Genomic DNA, 24466 nt, shown 5'->3' on the forward strand with positions numbered 1-24466 from the left:
ATTTAATCCTTCCTTTTTCATATGACCAATGTATTTGATTACTTCACTGTCTGCTGGATGCCATCACAACATCTAAGAACCAATACACATCCACCATGTCCCGTTGAACAGCTGCTCTGAAATCAGCATGTCCAAAGCTCTCTTAGAGGTGCAACATCACTGACTCTATTTCTCCTTCTCATAGCGTAGCCGTATACAGACAGAGCAGGTGTCTGGAACATCAGTCAAATGAAGCCCTGTTTTAATGAGGCAGACATTTAGAACACTTCCTCAGTACATTGTGTCAGTCATACAGTCTTAGTAACCACAAAGAAAAACAACACAACAGGACGTGGATTTCCTAGATCATTTAAAGAAAACAATAACATTATGGTTATAAGTCAGTGTGCACCATCAGCAATAATATATATCTCCAATAATATACTTTTTTCCCCGAGTACAACCATGGTCAGATTTACAATCTAATGCAGAGAATCCTAACAGAGAATTTACTTTGACTTTCATATTTGTTACAAATTGCAACTAGTTATCTAGGTCAGGATATAAACACTTCATTAAAAAAATAGAGGTATAAATAAAAAAATGTCCGTCTTGCTGTTCCTGCTCCCTGTTAGCTGCGGCTACATGCTAGCTGCTGGGACTCAGCGACTGCATGCTACTTTCAGGTCTGATGGGAATCAGTGCAGCTGAAAATGTGTTTCATATTTAAATGTTAGAAGCCATCATTATGTCCACATTCGAGTTTATTGTATACTTCCATTTCAACAGATGCCACATCTCTTCTGTATTGTAGTGCTGCCCTCCAGATGTCATGGACTTTCACTATTGCAAAAACCAATCCATTAAAAACTAATCACACATATTCCTGCACTGACACAAGTAATCCATCATTTTTAACTACACATATATTTTACCTATTACTTTAACACACTGCTTATTATAGTGTTAAAAAAAATCTGATTTTCCCATGACTGTGCACTGTTGATGATAAATTCATAATTTGAGATGCATTCAGTCATTTCTGGAAGAATGACAGTGCTTTTGACAGGATTACAGCTGCAGTGCTTGACAGTAATTATAACTACATGTCTAATTTAAATTGATGGATTATGCCATTAAGTCTTGGCAGCAATATCTTCTTGATATAAATTGAAGGCCAGGACTTCAGTAACTGACGCTCAAGCTGTGGTAATGAGGGGTTAATATGTGTGTGTTGTTAAAACACAAGAACTTCATGAACCTTATACAACTTACTGCTCTGTCCTCGTGTGACCAGTCAAGCGTCTGAACTGCAGGATGACTTGATAAACATCTGCTGTTCTACTTCACTTTACTTTGTCATCTCTACACTCTCGCCATGACCTTGGTACCGATGGCAGAATTAGATCCAGGTCCATCACAGACCCTCGCTTCACAAACACTTTTGTTTTAAGCAGCTAACAAGCAGTTGCTTCAGATCCGTCACCTTCAAAGCACAGAGATTCAATATTTCCCTCATTTCATGTATATTAATACATTCAATTTCATACAGCTGGTTCCTGCCACACTGAAAATACTCAGTGTCTATTTACTCTTCCTTTCATGTGTGACCATGAGATGCATCATGAAACAATCCATCAGAATCCACGCAGTCCTTAGGATTTACATGTTTTTAAAATTAGTTTTTTTACTTTGCAAGTTTAAACAAAAACTTAAAATTGGACAGGTATGTTAGTGCGGCATTCTCCCCAGGAGAAACAAAACATGTATTTGACTTACATTTATCATTCTTAAGTCTGAATGAATGTGTAGTTGGAATATGAAACCAAAATTAACAAGAATTAAACGTACAACTATAACAAACTTAATGCTTGATTCATATTCCTTCCATCACCTTAGCATCATCATCATTTGTATTTTAGATTTGAATATCCTATATTGGAATATTTCTGAGAGTGGACCAGCCCTATATGGCAGGTGTAGGCGTTGATTGGTGACACTCAGCCGACTGAAACCTCTTTTTTTACCTTGGTCTGTGCAGTTTGACGCCTTTATCTTGGAACACATACAAGCAAATCTTTAAAAAAGTAAGTAAGAACATATTATTGCATGAAAGTGTTGTTGTGTTGTTCATTTTGTCATAAACTGAAAAGAGAAAGATGTAGTATGAGCCACAGAAAGCTGTTCCAGCTAGCTTTCTGCATGTTACGGCTGCATGATGTATGAAGGTGCAGCCATAGAGCTCCAAGGCACCTCCGTCATGAGTCCCGCTGGTAAATGCTGTTAGTGATATTAGTGAGTGGTCTTCAGTGCCACTTCCTACAAGAATGAGCCGGAGTTTGTCCTACTAGTGAACGTAAAGCAGCTGTCCAATAGGAAAGCAGCAGGACTGTCCCGGCATGTGTGACAGGCGGAGGGGGGTGCTCCTCCTCCACCCATCAGCAGTCACCATCCGTCAGTGCAGTGTCAGAGCTCGTCTTCATGGTTCCTCTTTAAAACCTCCTTCTTTGCAGTGACTTGGTTTTAAAGACACTTCAGATGTTTCACACCTCTGATAAAAATCTAATAACATATCTGGTAGCAGAGTCTCTCACAGTGCAGTGGTGGATTTGATTGGTTTTTCTTAACCATTCTACCAAGACTCAGTGGTTGTGGTGAATATTGTTGAATCCATTTCCACAGTGTTCCGTTCTCCCCAGACATGTGTCCTATCTTTAGTGCAGTATGAGAGTTGGGACGGCAGCTACGCAGCCACGTGTCCGATCAGGTATATGTTGTCATAGAGATGGCCCACAAAGTCATCCGAGACATTATGTGCTGCTCGGCGAGTGTTCCTGATGAACTCCCTCTTGGACATCTTGTTTTTGACGTGGGGGCTGGTCAGGTCGATGGACAGCAGGATGAGACTGTAGCACAGCACGTACACAGCGTCTGCGGGGGGGGGGGAGAACATCAGGTGTGTGGGGCACTAACAGTCTAGTCCCCAGCTCCTAGAGTCCTTTTGAGAACCAGGAAATGTTGAGTACCCCAAAGTGTTATGTTAGAAATCTATAGTACAGGTCCCCAGCACATAGAAACTGCTGGATGCTAACTTGGCATTATAGTCCATGTAAACAATAGTGAATAGCCCAACGAGAGTACAAATATGTCCACTTTCTGGTTAAAACTGCCACTTTGGATCCTAAAAAATGTCAGAAATTGACTCAAAATCCACTTTGGCTGAATTGGCCAAGTGATTTTTCATCTATTGTTATCGTTTGAAGCCCCACTCAGGGACCAAAGCACTATTTTGTATTAAGCTGGCACAGCGGGAAACAAGATACATTGTTGAAAAACGGCTTAGAAAAAATGTTCAGATAACCTGAAGGGGAAACCAGGAGACTATCCAAATACTTGGGGTGGGCTTCTTACATATCTGGAGACAGATTCCAAAGGGTAGCCTTACTTTCAAGTTCACATTTGGATTGATAACAATTTTTACAAGAGAATAGATAATAGATATGTTTGTTCTATATCTTATAATCATGGTTTTGTAACTATTGATATATAGGCTATTTTTTACCCCACTTTTAACTGTATGGACACAAATGAGCTGTTAACTGTTTCCTACCTGCAACTATAGTGTTTACTTAAAAATATTTTCTTTTATCTTGTTAATTATTTCAATACTATGTCCCCTTTTTTTAAATTTACATTTTGACTTGTTTGTTGGTATATGTACACATTGTGAAGAAGGTAATGGTCAGACCTGGTGGGAGGGGTGAGGTTAGCTGTACACAAACTGCATTAGAGTCCCATATAGCTTGATGTTTGACTGCAGAACCCTGTCATGGATTTTAAGCATGGAACCCTAATATCAGATCGTAAACAAACTCTAATTCCATCTGAAAACGATGAATAAGACACATATTTATAAATCTAATAAACTGTTAGCCTCTGCTGTGGCCAATCCTTTCCAAAGAGTGAAATGAGCGGCAGCCATCCATCTCTATCCGTGGGCTCAAACCATTACACTAATCCTGCTAATCACATGAGCATGTCCGAGGAGTTACCAGCAACAGAGACTGTACGCTCGGCTGACATTAACAAAGCCCTCCATTGGTAAATGCAGTCCATTGACCTACTGAAGCCAGTGATTACTTAAATAAAACCTTCACGGTTCACCCTCATATTGTGGATGAGCCGATTGGTCAGAAGTGTGGTAGCTTCAAAATAAAACAAATACAATCCATACACCGTCAAATCTAAATGTTGACCTGATCATTGGGTATAATAAAATATATCCTCTCTACCTCAGAATGTACTGAATGTATTTATGGTTTCATTCACTTCATTTGGGACAACCCATTTGCATTCCTCTAGCGCCACCTTCAGGTAAAGAATACAATGTACACAACTGTGAGGAAATGAGTGTTCACAGCAACAAATGCATCATTTGAGTTTCCACTGATGTATCCCGTCTGTGTATATGTGAGCTGGTAACAACAAATTGCAGGATAGAAAATCTTTAATCTAAAAAATGACATGTTCATTAACTCCAGTATAACCAAATAATTGTTTTAACTTTAAAATGTTAAATGTCCCCTTCAGCAAAAATCGTGGTTACATGTTGAAATTAATCCACAAATAATTGAACGGGCATGAAATGAACTGTGTCCATTAAAGATGTTTTATTGCCATAAAAATCAATCTTCTGCAGTGTGTGTGTGTGTGTGTGTGTGTGTGTGTGTGTGTGTGTGTGTGTGTGTGTGTGTGTGTGTGTGTGTGTGTGTGTGTGTGTGTGTGTGTGTGTGTGTGTGTGTGTGTGTGTGTGTGTGTGTGTGTGTGTGTGTCATGCTATGCGTGTACTAACCAGGACTAAGGCCCAGATCTCGGACCAGGCCGGCGTTGCAGGTACAGAATCTGTGGCTGAACTTGGTGATGAGGGTCTCCAGATACTCTCCCCTCTCCTCGGGGGCGTGGATGTGTCTGAAAAAGTCCCTCAGAGCGTTGGGGAGGAACTGGTTACTGAAGTTATGGAGCGTCACCAACTCGTCCAGAACATCCCGCCTGCACACACAAAGACACACAGACTGAAAGGCATGATAGAAGCAACATTTATTCATTTTTACATGCAGCAATATCATTGTTTCATGTCTAGTTGCCAGCACAGTGAACCGGAAATGTTGAGTACCCCAAAGTTTTATGATAGAAATGTATAGGGGTCCCCAGCAGATAGAAATGCAGGATGCTAACTAGCATATGTTGGGAAATGAATGGCATTATAGCCTAAGTGGACAATAGTTAATGAAAATGGCTTGGCCGATTTGAAGAATTTTGGAGTGTTGTTGGCCGTTAGTGGGGATGCTGAATCCATTTATGATAGTTGACAGGATTAAAAATTACTGTTTTAACCAGAAAGTGGCCAAATGTTGACCAAGAAATGGACCCAGCAACCTCAATAACCCCCAAAAAAAAACAATCCAAAATTGTCCAAATCGGCCAAGCCATTTCCATCAACTATTGTCCACATAGGCTATAATGGAAATGTATGCTAATCAACGTAATGTATGCTAATTGTGCAAGTTAGCAGTTTCTATTCTTACTTTACATTTATAACATTAAACTTTGGGGTACTCATCATTCCCTGGTTCACAATATGACTCTACAGTAGACAGTGGACTCCCAAACACCTTTCCATAGTTTCATATGGTGAAATGTTTCTGGGTGTTCCCTCTGTTCTTGTTACCTCTCATCCAGATAAACCCTCAGCATCTTCCAGTTGAGCCGTCTGGTGTAGAAGATGAATTTAGCCAGCTCTTTGGGATGATCCACCAGGATACCTCTGAACATGAAGTAACTAATACCCTACACACACACACACACACACACACACACACACACACACACACACACACACACACACACACACACACACACACACACACACACACACACACACACACACACACACACACACACACACACACACACACACACACACACACACACACACACACACACACACACACACACACACACACACACACACACACACACACACACACACACACACACACACACACACACACACACACACACACACACACACACACACACACACACACACACACACACACACACTGAGAGAGGATCTAATGAGTGAAGTCTAACAGAGTCACTTCAACACTCCTTGATGTGGATAGTACAGATTGGCTCAGTATTATGACTATATTAAAACACATCATTTTGTCCTAACATCGTATTTTGTTGCAGGGATAATCCTCAAGTTAGCATTGTAGTCCAGTTGCCAGCTCATCAAGTCCTTTTGAGAAGCAGGACATGTTGAGTACCCCAAAGTTTAATGTTAGAAATGTATAGTAGGGTCCCCAGCACATAGAAACTTGCACATGTTGGACAATTTGCAAAATTAGCAGAAATTACATGAATTTGCATCAATTTCCATTATAGCCATGTGGCCAATAGTTGATGAAAATGGCTTGGCCGATTTAGACAGGTTTGGATTGGTTTTGGGGGTTATTGAGGACGCTGGGTAAATTTCTGGGCCCACAGAGACTAATTAGCATAAGTTGCATTCCTTAGCATATGCAGACAATTGGCTTGGCCAATTTGGACAATGGCGTAATTTGGGGGTTATTGAGGATGCTGAATCAATTTCTGACATTTATAGGATAACAAATTGCAGTTTTGAGTCCCCTGAAACCCTAAAATGGACCCAAAATGTGGTATAAATGTGGCCTTTTTCTGATCCTATAAATATCGGAAATGGATTCAGCATACTCAATTACCCCCAAAACCAGTCGAAAATGATGCATATCGGCGATGCCATTTTTCAGCTATTGTCTGCATACTAATGAATGCTAATTAACGCAACTTATGCACATTTGGAAATTGCCCAACATATGAAAGTTAGCATCCGGCAGTTTCTACAGTACAGTATGTGTTAGGGGACCCCTACTATACATTTCTAACATTAAACTTTGGGGTATTTAACATTTCCTGGTTCATAATAGACCTCGATGAGCTGGCACCTAGACTATAGTGTTGCTTCCCTCAACAAAAATATTTTTTTTCTTAGGTTTTTTGATAATTACACAGAACAAGCTTTGTGGAAAGCAAATATTGATGCTAGTTATAACACATATGAACAGCACTAACTACGTCACACCACCGCTAAGCAAAGTTCATATTTGACCTGATTAGGTTTAGTAATGTTATTTAGCACCTTGTTAGTGCCTATCATTTTTAATACAGATAGATGCTTTTTAAATTCATGTGTGGGGTATTTACTGACGTATATTATTGAAGATTGAAGATTCAACTTATTGTCATTACGTAGTACAGGTACTATGCAACAAAACGGTTTCTCTGCATTTGACCCATCCTAGTGTTAGGAGCAGTGTACTGCCATTATGTACGGCGCCCGGGGAGCAGTGTAGGGAACGGTGCCTTGCTCAGGGACACCTCGGTAGCACTTGGTCTTTATTTTAGGCACCTAACCAAACACCCATTCAACAAAACCATTGACTTTGAGTAAAGCGACCCAACTGTGTAGAAATGCTGACTCATTTAGAGGTTTTAGGACTCAGTCCTGCACCACCTATTGTTTCCGACACCAACATAAGCACACACTCAACACACACATTGAAGAAGCTGTGAGGTACTGGGATGTTCAAATGATCAAGTGATACCTCCTGAGCGTTAGCATTGAATGTCAGGCAGCCTTCATCCAGCTGGAGGTAAAGTCTCCTGTATGAAAATCCAGCAGGAAGTCTTTTGTTGTAGATGGAGCAGTGTCCCCATGTGGACTTACACAGCCTAATGGAAACACACACACACACACACACACACACACACACACACACACACACACACACACACACACACACACACACACACACACACACACACACACACACACACACACACACACACACACACACACACACACACACACACACACACACCACACACACACACACACACACACACACACACACACACACACACACACACACACACACACACACACACACACACACACACACACACACACACACACACACACACACACACACACACACACACACACACACACACACACACACACACACACACACACACCATCATCATCGCAGACTGAACAAGCTGTGTACTGCTCAGAAGGATTTCTGGTCACATAGAAGCATTTTTTATGAACCTCATTAAAATCACCCCCTCACAACTTCATCCACACAAAGAGCCTCCTTACCCCTGCCACAGGTATTCGTCATTTCCGAGGTCCTGCCACACGCAGCCAGCCAGGCACAGATCAGTAGCATTCAGGTATGAAAGTATGGTGATGCCTAATTCAGGGGGCAACATCTCCAAGTCTATAAAACCATGCCGTTCCTTACCTGCAGTCAGCAAGAAAAAAAAGGAGTTAAGCAGACATAAGAAAACAAACCTTTAGTTTATAATGTAATCTCATTGTGACACAACATTTGTACAACTACAAAAATATAGTTTTAAAGCCTTCCTCCCGACTTAGTAGCCGCTCTCCATATGTCCCACGTCACAGTCATACTTTGCTGGTGGATGAGTCAAGTTCATTTGCCAAACCTTAAACTGATCTGAAGACCAGTGGAAACATTTTTACGAATATATATTCACCTTTAAGTTTGCCTGCTTTACTTTGTTGTTGATAAAAAAGCTTCTAGTACACTGATAAAAATGATCATTTACTTTTTGCTCTCGTAAATAATACTATGATTATGTGTTTAAATTATACAAGAAATTACTAATAATTTTCTTTTACTCAAAATCTCTCCTTTTATTTAATGTGTTACTTGAATTTGCAAGTAATTTTGTATCTTCATTTTGATAAGTACATTTAAATCATAGCACCAAGTAAACTAAAGTAACTACAACACATGTGTCAAACTCAAGGCTCGGGGGCCAAATCAGGCCCTTGGTGGATTTAATTTCGGCCTGCAGGATAATTTTTAATTAGTATTAGATCTGGCCCGCCGGTATATTGCACACACACCTTCACTCAATCCTGAGGGTCTCCTCAGCTCAGAGCCTGACCCCAAACATTGATGAACTTGCACCCAAGATGAGATGCCAAGTATCTGAGCTAGCATCACAGAGCAGCACACTGAGTTTACATGGATGTTTCCTTCTGCACTTTTTCTCTCACGACAACAGGGCATGTTTGGTTTTCTCTTTGAGGGAAATAGTTTTGTTGAAGCTGTTGACTCTGGAAAAGCTGCAGATAGAGCCATAAGAAATTAATGCAACTGATTATTCAATGTTTAATGTTGTTTTTATAGGCAATAATTTAACGTAACGGCTCCACGGATTGGTCCATTGGTCCAACGTGCGCGGAGCCGTTACGTTTGGACCAATCCGTGGTCTTCCTCACACACACACACTCAATCTTTTCTCAGCTGCAGCTCCGCGGATTTCTCAGCCTGAGACGGCGGGACGCGGGGAGGCTGCGGGTGTGTGTGTGTGCACACACACACACACACACCCGCAGCCCGGCTGTGAGTCTGTGTGTGTGCACACACACAGACTCACAGCCGGGCTGCGGGTCTGTGTGTGTGCTCGGGCTGGGTTCGGGCTGGGTTTCGCTGTGTCTCGCAGACCCCACACAGCAGCCAGGAAACAACACCAGTAATCCAGCTCACACTGTCCGCTCCTTGCAGCGGCGAGCCCCGCAACGTCCCGCCAACACGGCACCCAGACCCCACGCAGCATTCTCACCTGTTTGTCATTGCTGGTGTCATTTTCTGGTTGCTAACAAACGCCATTGTATCACATAAAAACACATCAGAGCACAGTGGGCTCATTTCATTTCATTTCAAACCTTTATTTATCCAGGTTATATCCCATTGAGATCATTGATCTCTTTTTCAAGGGAGACCTGCAATAGGGAGGGGGGGGGCAGGAGCTCCAACAAGCCGTTTAGGACAGAGAGTGAATACACATACTATACAGAGATGCTGTATGAGAAACCAATGAGAGTTTGGAACATTGAACAATGTAAATCTATTCTAGTATACCTCAACAATGGAATTATGATCAGTAGAAATGGCCATGACATGGGACCTTTAAACAGCACCACGTTGAAGTTAGACGGAAGCCACCCTCCCGCCTGACTGAGCTTCTGGAAGAGTCTGCAGCGGAGCTGATTAAAGAGAACCAGGTAAATGTTCTGCTTGATTTGTGTTAAAATGTGTCTGCTGTTCTGTTTGTACATGAATATCTCTATTCTCTAAAGGTAAGTACATCTTGCCAGTATGTGAAAAACCTCTTCAGTCTCCAGTTTTTAAGTTAACATTTAGATAAAGTACATTGGAATCTAATTTTACTGTATAATATTGATATATATTTTCAAACTTACTCAATTTCAATGTTTAATATTCTGATTCAAAATGTGTTTTTCAGGAGAATTGATAGTTTGAGCCTGTAGAACCCAATTATTTAATCAGGTTTACTTCCTGTTGGGAACAAAGCAAACATTTTATAAACTGAGCTTCCTTACTTGTAGTCATACTTTGACCGTAACAAATAAGAGTTAATACAAATTCCCATATCCACACTGTAGCTACTGCATATGATAATAAAGCCCTTTGAAGCTTACCCCATCATGTCAAATCAATGGCTACTTAAACACTAAATTAAATAGCTAACTCAACCCAATCAGTTTTAGTAAATTCACAGAAAGGTTTACAGTATTGTATGTTAACACTGATTTACATGTTTTGACAGAATGGAGGCAAAGATATCGTGGAAAAAGGACTATGCTGAGTGTGTCGTGAAGCTCCATGTCCTCCATGAAGTGCAGCAAAAGAAGACGCCACACCTCCCAACGTGTCCATCTCCATCGAGGGATCGGCGGTGCTTGATGAGGGTGAACGCCTGCCTTCTGCTCACGGACATCATCCATGCAATGAACTTAAAGTGGACCTATCATGGTATATTTAAATGATATATTGTAGGGCCATACCTATATAAGGTATATTTATACGTTTCTGTTTTCAAAATACCAAACAGATCATGCATTTTAGCCATGCCTCATTTCGCTCAATTTGCGAAAAAATTGTACACTGTCCTGTCCTGACGTCAGGACAGTGTACAATTCTGGATCAGTTTTTATCAGATCCGTTGCAGCCCCTTTTTTAGAGATTTGGGTATGGAGGAAAATAGAGAGGGTTGTGTTTTCTGACATGGTGAGTTCCCTGGAACACCGGGGACACATATTCATGTATAAAAGACGTACAAAAGTGCATTTTGCATGATAGGTCCCCTTTAAGTAACACATCAAAGTTGAAATACGCTTCTGTCGTTTGCAAAAATCTTTCTTGAACTTAATTTCCTCAAGATTTCTCTTGAAAGTCCACATTTTTGCATAAGCAGTCGTGGAATGTTGAGGTACTTGAGAATGTTCTTTTCGTTGCACTTTATACTCCACTACAAATCAAAGGGAAATATTGTACTTTGTGCTTCACTATCTTATATAGAGTTTATAAAGTATAAGGTTCTGTTTTTTAATTTACAAAAAATGTAAATATTGTTAGAAATCCTTGAGTTATTACGTTTTTGTTTGTTAATATTGGATTTTTTACTATAGGGTACTTTTTACATGTAATATTCAAACAGCATTTAGCTAATTATACTTTTACTTAAGTAACATTTTCATTACCAGACTTTCACTTGTAATTCTTACAGTATGGTATGAATATTTTTACTTAAGAAAAGGGCCGGATACTCCTTGGACCTCTGAGTGACAGTATATCAATGTGTTTCTGTGCCTGCTTTGTTTAATTTAACGGATGTATGTGCAGTATTTGTTCAAATCATTGTAAACTGTAGATTCATCATGGCTTGTATTAGACAACAGAACAAAAATAAATGTGTTGTTTAAAAGTGTCTACTGTTTCATGTTTTGTAGTAGCCTTAGTGTAAAACAGTTTTATTGAATAAGAATTGCATTTGATGATACTTAATAATTATATTTAAATATTACCTACATATTTATTAAAGGTCCCATGTCATGGCCATTTCTACTGATCATAATTCCATTGTTGAGGTCTACTAGAATAGATTTACATTGTGCAATGTTCCAAACTCACATTGGTTTCTCATACAGCATCTCTGTATAGCATGTGTATTCACTCTCTGTCCTAAACGGCTTGTTGGAGCTCCTGCCCCCCCTCCCTGTGAGCCCAGTGTGCTCTGATTGGTCGGGACGTTGCGAGGCTCATTGCTGCTCGCCGCTGCTGCGAGCTACTGCGAGGAGCGGACAGGTTTCCGGGTCGGCGATACAGACTCTGCAGACCGTTTACATGCATAAAAACCTTCATAACACACAAGGGGACGGGTAATAACTGGAAAAGCATGACATGGACCCTTTAAATCAAAGATAAGAATAGCAAGTAAAAACAACCTGAAAAGCCAAATAATTTTTACTGGAGATTTGTAATAAGATGCAAATGTATCTTAAGTAAAATATACTATACAATAGTAAGTCAAATGTACTTACAAAAACTGAGTGTGACAGTAAAGTTTACTTAAGTGCCTTTATTAACAAACACTTCTTAACTGTAAGTCGAAGCTACTTGAAATATACGTTGTTAAATTTACTTAGGTTTTCTGAGTGCAATTTGTTACCTCGATTTTCCTAAGTAAATCTTACTCCCCGTTTTTTTCAGTGTAGAAAATAGTGAAAAATGCACTTAGGTGACAGAATACATCTACAACCATGTGACTCATTGACTTACATTTTCTAGAGAAAAGGATGGTTGTTATTTGAAGAGCTGACAACAAGAAGAGAGGCAGCTCTGAGGAGCACACTGCACAGATACACAGCTCTCTCACACACTTCATATTCAAATTGTGGACGGACACACTGCATACATGGCAGGTGACGCATCGTATCGTCTTGGTGTTTCATGTCATACTCACAGATTAGGAGTAACTAGATAAACTTGCGTTCCATAAGGCTCATGTTCTTTTAACAGTTTGTCAAGCCTAATCGTTTGTACTAGCTGCTGAGGAAGAAAACTCAACACAATTAAATAAAAGGAAGGCAGCAAAAAGGCCTGATGATTTGAACAATAACCATGTTGTTTTGTTGTATGCTATCATATAAATCATTATTGGACAGTGGCTTTATAGGGGGCCGTGAAGGGAGGGGCCACTTTCTCACCAGAGTCAGGGACTTTGGAGCTTGAAGAAGGGTTGGCAACATTTGGATACATTTTAAAATCTAGTCACTTTAGTGTGTGTGGATGTGTGGTGTGTGTGTGTGTGTGTGTGTGTGTGTGTGTGTGTGTGTGTGTGTGTGTGGATGTGTGGTGTGTGTGTGTGTGTGTGTGTGTGTGTGTGTGTGTGTGTGTGTGTGTGTGTGTGTGTGTGTGTGTGTGTGTGTGTGTGTGTGTGTGTGGATGTGTGGTGTGTGTGTGTGTGTGTGTGTGTGTGTGTGTGTGTGTGTGTGTGTGTGTGTGTGTGTGTGTGTGTGTGTGTGTGTGTGTGTGTGTTCATACCTCCAATGCGTGTTCTCAGCAGATGGTAGATGTCAGGACCATAACACTGCTGAGGAGCTCTTCTCTGGGGACCTCCATCTCTCCCTAAAACAACAGATGATTCACTGTCATACTTGAAGTGGGAGAATATGCCAGCATGATCTGTGGTTAAAGAGTGGCATAATAAACTTAAAATATAATAAAGACCTATACCTTCTTTATTATCCTTGGCTCATATTTATTCTTAGAGTTTTGTTTAAATCATTTTCAGAAGTTATGGTTTTACTGGTGTTTTAATTTTCCATGTACAGTATTTTTTTGTTGTTGTATATTGTATAAACCTGAAAGTTTGCAAACGTATTATTCTGTATATGTATGAATACAGCGCTCATAAAAAGGTCAGCTGAATAACATTTCAAATAAAGTTTAATCTCAAGTTGTATTTCCCTCGACTGTCCTAGTGTAAAAAGCTTCTATTTGTACTAGAAATGATCATTGTGGCTTACTCAGAGTAACAACAAGGAGCTTCACTTTGAGAATAAGGAGAAAGGTTAAGATGGGAGCTAAATAACAAGACAAAGTGATCAGAGCAGAAACACAGCTCACATGTACAACACGAAAACAAGGGAATTATTGAAATGCTGGAAATAGAAAATAAAATTAGTAAGTGAAGTGGACGTAACAAAACTACTGATTAAACAACTTGTGTATGTGGTTGTTATTGGGATTATAGAGTGATCATTTAACATGCAGTATATATGGGGGGGAAACTGCAGTTTTGGGTTGAATTTATTTCTCTGTCATTTTAAAAACATCACTTTTAAACAATGTCGTTATTCTTATTGCCAGGATCTTTGAATCACTGATTCTTAGTATTCTGCAAATGTGTGTCTTGTGCGGTCACGCAAGGAACAAACAGACAGTTTGGAATGAAAAAGTCTAGTCAAACGTTTGAATATTATCGTCACTTGATTCACATCAGAGGTGCATAATGCTACCCCAAACTCAAAAGGAATCTGTTTGGTTGGTTATGTTCAGGTAGACTGATTTCAGTTGCTGCTTGCTGTGCTTGCATTGCTTTAAATGTTTATTTATAAAATGACTGGAAGCAGGAAGCTTATAAATCAGAAAAAAACATACACATTTCTCAGCCAAAGTCACATTAATGTTAGCAGAGGTTCAGATTACCTTGCTCCTGTCCTTCTTCCTGGTCGGCCAGTCGGTCTGCGAGCTCTTCCTGAAGCTGCTGCTGTTGTCTGGGAGGCAGCCTCCACAGTGCCTGACCCATCTGTATGCAGCACAGCAACACGGTATGATGATCAATAACATGATTATTTATTACAGCTGACCGATGTGCACAGTATTTAGAAGCAGCATGTGCCTGCTCACTTCTCTTTTTTCTGTCTTTTATGTCACAGGGGAGGTACTGCTCAAAATCACATAGTATACAGCAGTAGTTACACATGTGCAGTGGCGACTGGTCATTAGGGGCAGGTGGGGCACAGCCCCACCTAGTGTCAGCAGAAAGTATTACACATAATGATTACAAAAAATGCAAAGAGATGCAAAAAAAGAAATTAAAAAATATATAAAATATATTTTAAGGTCATGTTTAATCATCTGATTCGTCTGTACATTGCTGTTTTAGTCTGTGTTCTTCTAATTAGTGTCTACAGTGCCGTTTTGAGCCATGTGGGACAAAACCTGATCATGCCCCACCCTTTCACTGTCAAAGTGAACGGTGACTGTAAAAACTACACTGCGCATGCTCAGAGTATTTTTCAATGTAATGTGTGTGGCAAAAAAAAAAAAGACCATAGGGGCACAGAGCTGCCATCCCCACCATACGTCATCTCACATCATTCAGAGCTGATTGGCTGTAAGTACGTGAGAGGAGACGAGAGAGCTGCAGTGACGCGTCCTAAAACCAGGAAGTAAGCTGCAAAAAAGCAATGAGGTTTCTCCATAGGATTTTAGAAAATAGCTCGAAATAAGATCTGTGGGAAACGTACCTGTTAGATAAATGCACGTTTTGTTCAGCCGGATAATATCCACATGTCTACCCTACTTTTATAATTTTCGAATCATAAATCTATCGATTAGATTTATGATAGACTTTTGAAACTACAAGAAGATAAGGAGGACTTTTACAAAAAAGTAATAGAAATGTTTGTCCAGAAGGATAGGCAAATGGACTTCATCTTCAAGTCAAGGTAAGACCGCAATTTTTTGAAAATGGGATCTTACTAAGAGAGAACAATTCAATATTTAAATGATAAAATGACATTTTTTGGGTATCCTTTTGTTGAACTGTCTGTTTAAAATTAATCGAAGCATCAGACAAAAAAAGCTTTTGAAAATAATATTATATTTTGGTTTAGGTCAAAATATAATATTTGTAAACCTGAAGAGTCAGTGCCAGTGCCTCACCAGCCATGAACCTCACTGCACGTCACTGCAGAAGCTTATATATAGACATCTATGTTTTTTGTGCCCCACCACTTTTGTACATATAAAAACGCCACTGCACATGTGTAACCTAATCTGGTCATATTTACAATACTTTTCTTATAATCACATTTATGTATTGTGCATCAACTAAATACATGTAACTAGGTTCAGGTTATTTATTTGTACATGTAGGTCGATTTGGTTTGCAGATAAAAAGACAAGGGATCCATCCTGACACACATTCTAAAACAACACAGACAACGGACACATTTCAAATAAAAGCACACCCTGCTCCATCACATCTGAAACATTTAAAAACCACTGGAACACACATGGGCTTTCGAAATGAATGAATGAATGAATTAATAAATAGGCATCTGTGTGACTTGTTTATTTGTGCGATAGCTGCTGGAATAAAGCAGTTTTTATACCGCTTTGTTCTACACTTCGAGACAACTCTGTGTGCAGAGGGTGGGACTCATCTTGCTGCATTAAACTACTTTTTTCAAAAAAACAAGTAAAATAATGACAGATCACATCATTCAGCACAGGACACACAGAGTTTACTTGTTTCTACGATCGTTCATTAACAGTTGCCTGATAAAGCTGGCAAATCCATAGAGTTCAGAAAGAATCCCTGAAGATAAACCCTGTGTCTGAATCATAAATACACCTCATTTTCAGGATACTTCATGTAATTACAGCATGTAGCCCACTAACCACTGGGCACAATGCTTCTCAGCAGACTATTCAGTGAATAAAGCATTTTATACAAAATCTATCAGTTATTTTATAATGTCCTGCATAATGTTCTGGAACTGTCTTATTTCCTTCATTATATGATGAAAACATTTGTAAAAAATGTAATAAACATACATTAAACTGGTTTACTGTGATTGTTGATTACATGCTGTGTGTTGAGGGTTAATTATAAAAGGTCTAATTGTTATATATATGTAGTTCACATTATGTTACTGACTTTTGAGGTAGCCGATGAGTAACACATGACCTGTGGCAGTGATACAAGTTTATGATCCTAAGTCTCTTGTATTAAACTAAATTGCACAGTGTATCAGACAACACTGGAAAATGCAATTACTGTTCTCAAGATTGTACCAATAAATTACGTTTGGTATGCATACAGCTGACATTATTGTCAGGACTGATACACTTCAAATGAAGCTTCACAGGTTAGTCTAGTGTTTAAGTGTGTGTGGGAATAAACACAGCAGTGATGCTCGCTGCTCCTCTCCCTCTCAGCCTGCCTACCGTCAGCTGTGTTGCATAAACAAATCCATCACTGTTGTAAACATCAACGTTGGAAGTTCGAGCAAGCAAGGTAGTTCGACCTGAAGTCCCGCCTTCCTCTCTTTATCGTTGGTTAAATGCATCACAACAGCATTCACAATGGAACGTTATTGGCTGAATTGGCTTTCACTAGCGATCTGTTCATACAAATCCCCGAGTTAGCTTACCGAGCTAGTTTAAGTTCACGAAGACAGTGTCGATACAAACTGATTGATTTTGCTGCCCTGATAGAGGAAATTGGTGTTATTTCTTTAATAGGAATGGTGCAGTATTTCCGGATGAGTACGATACAGCGGCGTAACCCTGGACAACCTACCTGAGTTTAGTTATTCCTGTGAAAACCCGACCTGCACACAAGTACAGCTGGAAATGTGTTGTCCTTTACATCAAACGTATCGAGATGTCATGTCATTTCAACAAGAACAAATATAACAGAGCAGTAGCTCCTTTGGGTTCAGGAACCTTTCTCGGTGTATCATCTGCTCCACACTCCTCCCCCTGTCACCTCCGCCCCGCCCTCTGCCCCCTGCACACACACACACACACCTCTAACCCTGCACACACACACACACACACACACACACACACACACACACACACACACACACACACACACACACACACACACACACACACACACACACACACACACACACACACACACACACACACACACACACACACACACACACACACCACACACACACACACACACACACACACACACCACACACACACACACACACACCACACACACACACACACACACACACACACACACACACACACACACACACACACACACACACACACACACACACACACACACACACACACACACACACACCATGTATACATCACTTCAGGGGACATTACATTGACTTACATCAGGGCTGCCAACATTTGAGTTCAGCTTGGAGTGAGATTTCTTTCTTTTGGTGAACCGAAAAAAGAAACGTCCATGTGTACAGTATTACAAATGTATTGAACAAGTACAAACTAGGGTTTCCCATTAATGTACCGGGCGCTACAGTGGAGTACGCACATACACAGTGTACCCGCAACTCTTACAATGAAGGCTCGATAATCAGCTCACAGCATATAAAATGGCATATAGGTGTAAGCAGGGGTAAAGTGCTCTTTTATAAGTGGGGGTGGTCCTCACCTCCTCTAGGGGGGTCCGGGGGCATGCTCCCCCGGGAAGATTTTTTTTTTAAATATTGAAGTTAAATGCATCAATCTGGTGCACTTTGAGAGCAAAATGAATTTAAGGATACATCTCTCAACACCCATATGAAACACAACTTTAAACAGATTTTCTTTTTCTTTATGGATATTTTACAAATCACTCACCTTTTAAACTGTATTCTTGTTTTACTGTCATATAGTATTTCATAACTGTTTTTCATTTATTCTCATAAATGGTGACCAAACCGTTTGAGACCCACTGAGATAACTAGACTAAACTAACTATCTAAACACTCAGAGAGTCCCTTACCTCACTGAGCTGTAGTTATCTCTCTCAGTCTGACAGCAGAGAGCTCTCCCTCTCCTTGTTTTAGAAACAGCTTCTAATATCCGTTAGCGCAGCTAGCTAACCAGATGCTAACAACAACAATGCAAATAGTGAGTTTGGTAGAAATATACTGTATAATAGTAAAGTTATTTAAGATGATGCCATATTTATTGAAGATTTTACATTATAAATATTCCCCAAAATTATTCAAAAGCATATTCTTCCAAACTCCTTGCTGTAGTATGACACACAGGAGACTATTGATGTGTGTAATGAGTTTGGTAGTAATAAGCTATATAATAGTGAATATTATTGTATTCTCTTTTTTCGGAGTTGCACTTTGCAGACGGTCCCTGAGCACTCGTTTCTTCTCCGGCTGCGGATAGAGACCAATGTATTGTGTCCAGCTCGGAGGACGGCGCGTATTGGCTTTTTTTGATCAAAATGTGATTGTAGTTCGTTGTCAACCTTACCACGGTACTTAGGAGACGTCATTTGTGTCTGAATAACGTTTTGTTCATGAGTTATTGATCCGTGAAATCAGAATCTCCCAATATCGTTCCAACTTGACTGAACTAAGCCAGAAGACTGTCTTATTTCGTAGACGGCTCGGTTTGCTGTTCCTTCACTTTATTTTTATATTTATATACATTTATTTTGGACGAAAACTTAGCGTGAGGAAAGGCAAGTGTGGCGTGAGTGCGTGAGATATGGGTTAATTGCGTGACTCTCACGCTCAATGCGTGAGTGTTGGCAGCCCTGCTTACATGCATTTCCTGGAGACTTATCCTAACCATAACCATAACCATAACCAACACATGCCACACACACACACACACACACACACACACACACACACACACACACACACACACACACACACACACACACACACACCACACACACACACACACACACCACACACAAACACACACACACACACACACACACACAAACAGCACACACCTACACACACCACACAACACACACACACACACACACACACACACACACACACACACACACACACACAGCGTCTCACTTCGGTTATTTCTCATTTCCTCGCTCCTCGGTCTCGGTATCGGTATACCATCCTGAGTAGCGTCCCAGTGGCCTTATTTGTACCGGAGGACCGAGGATTGAGGAGCAATGACGGAGGAGCGATAATCGAGGAACTACCAGACCATCCTCCGGTGAAATCCTCAGACATTCGCCCCGCCCCCTTACTGTGTATCGCTCACTGATTGGACGATGCAGCGCATGCACTGATCTGATGCTTCTTGACATGAGAGCAGTTTACCAGCGGAGTGAAGAAAACACATGAAACTCACGGGACTCACTCCTCAGTTTATACTGTGTTTTGTTTCAATTAATGTATCATTTAGTTACAAATATGTGATATATCTGAACAACTAAGTGGTCAAAAATAATTGTATTCATTTATTGGAAACATTTTCATGATCGCTTTTTTCGTTTTACATTTTCATTTATTGTCATTTCCATTCAGTCAGTCATTAAGTGCTATTTAAAATGTTAATTTGCTACATATCCACACAAACAAACTAAGTGTGCAATCCAATGAATTTTAATCTAACTGGGTTTTGATAGATAACATATCTCTTTTTCTTCTCTCATTTTATTTCTATTGTGCACTCTAATCAATATTAATCAAACTAATGTTCGTTTATACATTTTAAGAATGGCGTTTATCTTTTTTGAGAATGAGTTCTTATTTGATTTTATTTATTTGGGTCTACAACAGATGATACAAATGTTTGTGTCAGTAAATGTGTACTAACAGAGGCGGGGGTGTTTGTGAAAATAACGGGGACTGAGCTGCTGTCAGACGATCAGCTGTGCAGCGTCATCACAAACGGACGTCGCTTCACGTGACGCTCCGGAGGAAACGACGTCCCATAGAGTGGCGAAGTCCCTCCCCTTCCGGTGGATCTCCATGGGACCTTATTTCGGAAAAATTATGTATTGAAGTCAATGGAGAGAGAAAGATTATCTTTCGATCCCGTTTGAATTGTGCCACGAATTACACATATGATGTTTGTCAATTTAAAAGATAATTTTGCAAGTAAAAAAAAAAAAAATGTGTCGTAAAACTGTGAAGTAACACATTTGTTTGTGTGAAACGCTCAATGAACTACATCTCTGGTCTCGCAGAACAACACACGTCACCAAGATGGCTGTCACTACTGTCTTGTCAACAAAACGATTGACTACCCTCACAATCACCACAATGAAACACGTCCAGAAGAATGTCATGCAAAGCTGCCTGCCTGCCTTCCTTCTCTCTGAACTGCCTGGTCTTTTTAATGTTTAATGTCAACCATTTGTGCAGATAGCATGAAGTAGAAAAGATCGCCGATGCTAGCGTTAGCATTAGCATTTCTCCCCCGGGCTTAAATTGTGTATAATAGAATGATCACACCGGTGACAGTACTCTTCAAAGGGTTCACGAAATATGACTACTACTCTTACTGTTTAACATTTTGGGTTACTTAATGTTACTTCATGTTAAGGCTAATAAAAATGACAAGGCTGTAATGCTAACTAACGTGCTAGCTACTAGCTAGGTAGCTAACTTGATCCAGCCACTACTGTTCCTTTCATCAGACGGGAAGCGAAAGAACGAGCAAGACCCATTGCTGGTATGATAACAACCTGGTACTAAGCACCTGGTCCTTTTTCTACTGTACATACTGCCCCTAGGTTCAATTCTCACAAAACACAACATCCCCTTCCACTGCTACGCCGACGATGTACAGATCTATCTGCCACTCAATTCAAATGTTAACTCATTACAGCTATTGATGGACTGCTTAGCAGAGATCAAATCCTGGCTGAGCCAACATTTCCTCAACCTCAATGAGAGCAAGACTGAGGTTATCTTTTTTGGACCCCAACCTCTAGCCTCCCAGGTTGATATTCTGGGCTCCCTCAAAAATAATATCCTCCCCTCTGTCACGAACTTTGGAGTGACCTTCAATAGCGCTTTTAAATTCGATAAGCAGGTCAGCAGCGTAGTCAAAACCTGCTTTTTTGAAATACGACTATTGGCCAAGACTAAGTCGTTTTTATCGTTTGAGGACCTGGAAAGGGTTATTAATGCCTTTGTTACCTCGAGGTTGGACTACTGCAACGCTCTGTACGTGGGTATGGACCAGGCGTCAATTAAACGCCTGCAGCTAGTCCAGAACGCAGCTGCACGTCTACTCACTGGCCACAAAAAGCGCGACCTCATCACCTCAATTCTGGCCTCACTGCACTGGCTTCCAATTCGGTTCCGAATTGATTTTAAACTCCTGTTATTTGTTTTTAACGCACTAAATGGGCTGGCTCCGGCCTATATAGCCGAACTCCTCCAGCGCTACACCCCAACAAGAGCTTTAAGGTCTGCTGACCAGCTGTTGCTGATAGTGCCCAAGACCAGGCTCAAAACCCGAGGGCACCGAGCCTTCGCAGCAGCTGGCCCGAGGCTCTGGAACACTCTGCCCCTCCATGTGAGGTCGGCCCAGACCCTAGGGGTTTTTAAATCTACTCTTAAGACACACTTCTTCTCCCTGGCCTTTTAGTCAGAGCGGAGCACGACTCCTGACTTTTCCCTGTGTTTTCTTTTTAAATATCTGTTGTAATTTATTGTCTTTTATTGTGATTATAGAAATGTGTTTTTATGTGATTGTAGTTATTACATGTACAGCACTTTGGCCCGACCAAAAATCGCTTTTAAATGTGCTTTATAAATAAACCTTGATTTGATTTGATGAAGCACACAGGCATCTTGTTAAAGTTATCTTATCTTAGCCAGCGCCAGATAGATTCTATCTATATGGCGCTGATCTTAGCTATCTCTTAGTGGAGGAAAACAATTGTGACATCACTTACGCGACTCTGGATTTGTAGTCTTTCTAGTTGCGTATTTTTCATAGTCTTATATTTCAACAGTTTTACGACAAACTGTGACTTTTTTGACATGGAAATTATTTTTTAAGATTGACAAACATCATATGTGTAATTCATGGCACAATTCAAACGGGATCGAAAGATAAGTTTTCTCTCTCCATTGACTTCAATACATTATTTTTCCGAAATAAGGTCCCATGGACCGGAAGTAGATGGGCGTGACTTCGCCACTCTATTGCTCTTAAAACTCATTTCCCTGCTTCTCGTGGTTTCCTTGCGTCTCTCCATGCTTCCCTGGTGGGAGGGACTAGTCGCAGGGAAACGACGCAAGTGAGGGACGCAAGGAATCCATTTAACCGAAGTGAAACGCAGCCTCGGTCTAGAAGCAAGAGCTTCGGAGCTAAGAGGCGGCGTCGCTTACGTCTCTCTTACGTCGAGGCGTGCAGGAAAAAAAAAACCACCTCCCCTGAACATGGGTCGACTGAAGAGTCTCGTCATGCCTGCCTACAAGCAGTAGCGCTGAGCAAAGTGACTAGAAGGCAACCACACACCACGCAGCTATCGGATGGAATCAATACATGGGCTGCACAGGTTGTCATGTCCGACTATCACAAGTAGAATCATAATGAAAAATACGCCGGTAAAATGTGCCTGTAGAACACGGCTTAGCAAGTAGTCAGTTTAGCTTCGGTTGCTATGCTAACATCACCCATGTTATACCAGAGAAACTTTCATAACAGCGTCAATTCAGACTGACACACATTCACTTAAGGGGAACTGGGGATATGTATCTGCTTGTGTGACAGTCAGACAGTGAATACTTTAGAGCCGTGTGAGCTAACCCGGAGCTAACGGGAGAATAAACTCCCGTGGAAGAGCAGCCAGCACTGCAGCGATCGGTAAATGCCGCTGAAACACATTAATAAACAATGAACCACGGCACTCTGGAGAAAAGTATAAGGTTGGAGAAGTCGTTATTTTATTTAATCTGGCTTCGTATGATTAAAAGCAACACGATCATCGACCCGACGCAGTCCCCCGTTGTTGTTGTTGTTGTTGTTGTTGTTGTTGTTGTTGTTGTTGAGCGTCGTTGGGGAGCAAATCAGCGATGTAAACGGTGACGTCATGACGCAGCAGCGGCAGCACTAGTCGGGCTCTGGGCGGTGTGAACAAAGCGGGAGCAGAAAAGGAAAACCGGAGCTGAACCAGAAAAGCTCTAGCTCGGAGCTAGAAAGGGAAAAGCGCTGGTGTGAAAGCCGCATAACAGAGGCGTGGGTGTTTGTGAACACAACGGGGACAGAGCGGGGCCCGTTCTCATTTCATCAAATGTCCCTCCTCGACTCCCCTCCTCGACTCCTATCCTCGAGACTTAGTCCCGCCCACAGGAGATGCGAGCGGAGGAGCCGAGGAGGGGAGCCGAGGAGAAAGGAGGGGAAGCAGCAAGCGGTTAGAGAAATGAGAACTCCTCTCCTCTGAGCGGTCATTTTAAAGAGACGTCCATTAATGATGACAGGAGGCACAGCAGCCCTCTGTCTGATGGACAGATGTGTTCATGACGACTTATATATTTACTTTTAATTCATTCCCAGTGCGGTATAATGAGACAATAACAGGCTACAGATGCGGGGACACACACACACACACACACACACACACACACACACACACACACACACCACACACACACACACACACACACACACACACACACACACACACACACACACACACACACACACACACACACACACACACACACACACACACACACACACACACACACACA

General features: G+C 40.9%; 1 protein-coding gene across 1 annotated transcript; it reads right to left on the reverse strand.

The window, feature by feature from the left end:
- Positions 1-219: 219 nt before the first annotated feature.
- On the reverse strand, positions 220-17732 carry fbxo8 (F-box protein 8). The gene is made up of 8 exons (XM_034120956.1): positions 17569-17732; positions 14682-14781; positions 13515-13598; positions 8231-8375; positions 7671-7797; positions 5708-5826; positions 4832-5028; positions 220-2910 (listed from the first exon to the last, which is right to left on the reverse strand). Exons 2-8 carry the CDS (start codon positions 14779-14781, stop codon positions 2723-2725), a joined length of 960 nt encoding a protein of 319 aa, XP_033976847.1. The 5' UTR covers positions 17569-17732; the 3' UTR covers positions 220-2722.
- Positions 17733-24466: the final 6734 nt, after the last annotated feature.

Source organism: Trematomus bernacchii, unplaced genomic scaffold (assembly GCF_902827165.1).
Source record: "Trematomus bernacchii unplaced genomic scaffold, fTreBer1.1, whole genome shotgun sequence".
Taxonomy (NCBI): domain Eukaryota; kingdom Metazoa; phylum Chordata; class Actinopteri; order Perciformes; family Nototheniidae; genus Trematomus; species Trematomus bernacchii.

Coding starts and splice junctions, on each gene's coding strand:
- fbxo8 (XM_034120956.1), bottom strand. CDS start 14,781: ATGGGTCAGGCACTGTGGAGGCTGCCTCCCAGACAACAGCAGCAGCTT. Junction 8,376..13,514: donor GCTGAGAACACGCATTGGAG/GTATGAACACAC, acceptor TGCTGACTGCAG/GTAAGGAACGGCATGGTTTT. Junction 2,911..4,831: donor AGATCTGGGCCTTAGTCCTG/GTTAGTACACGC, acceptor CCCCCCCCGCAG/ACGCTGTGTACGTGCTGTGC.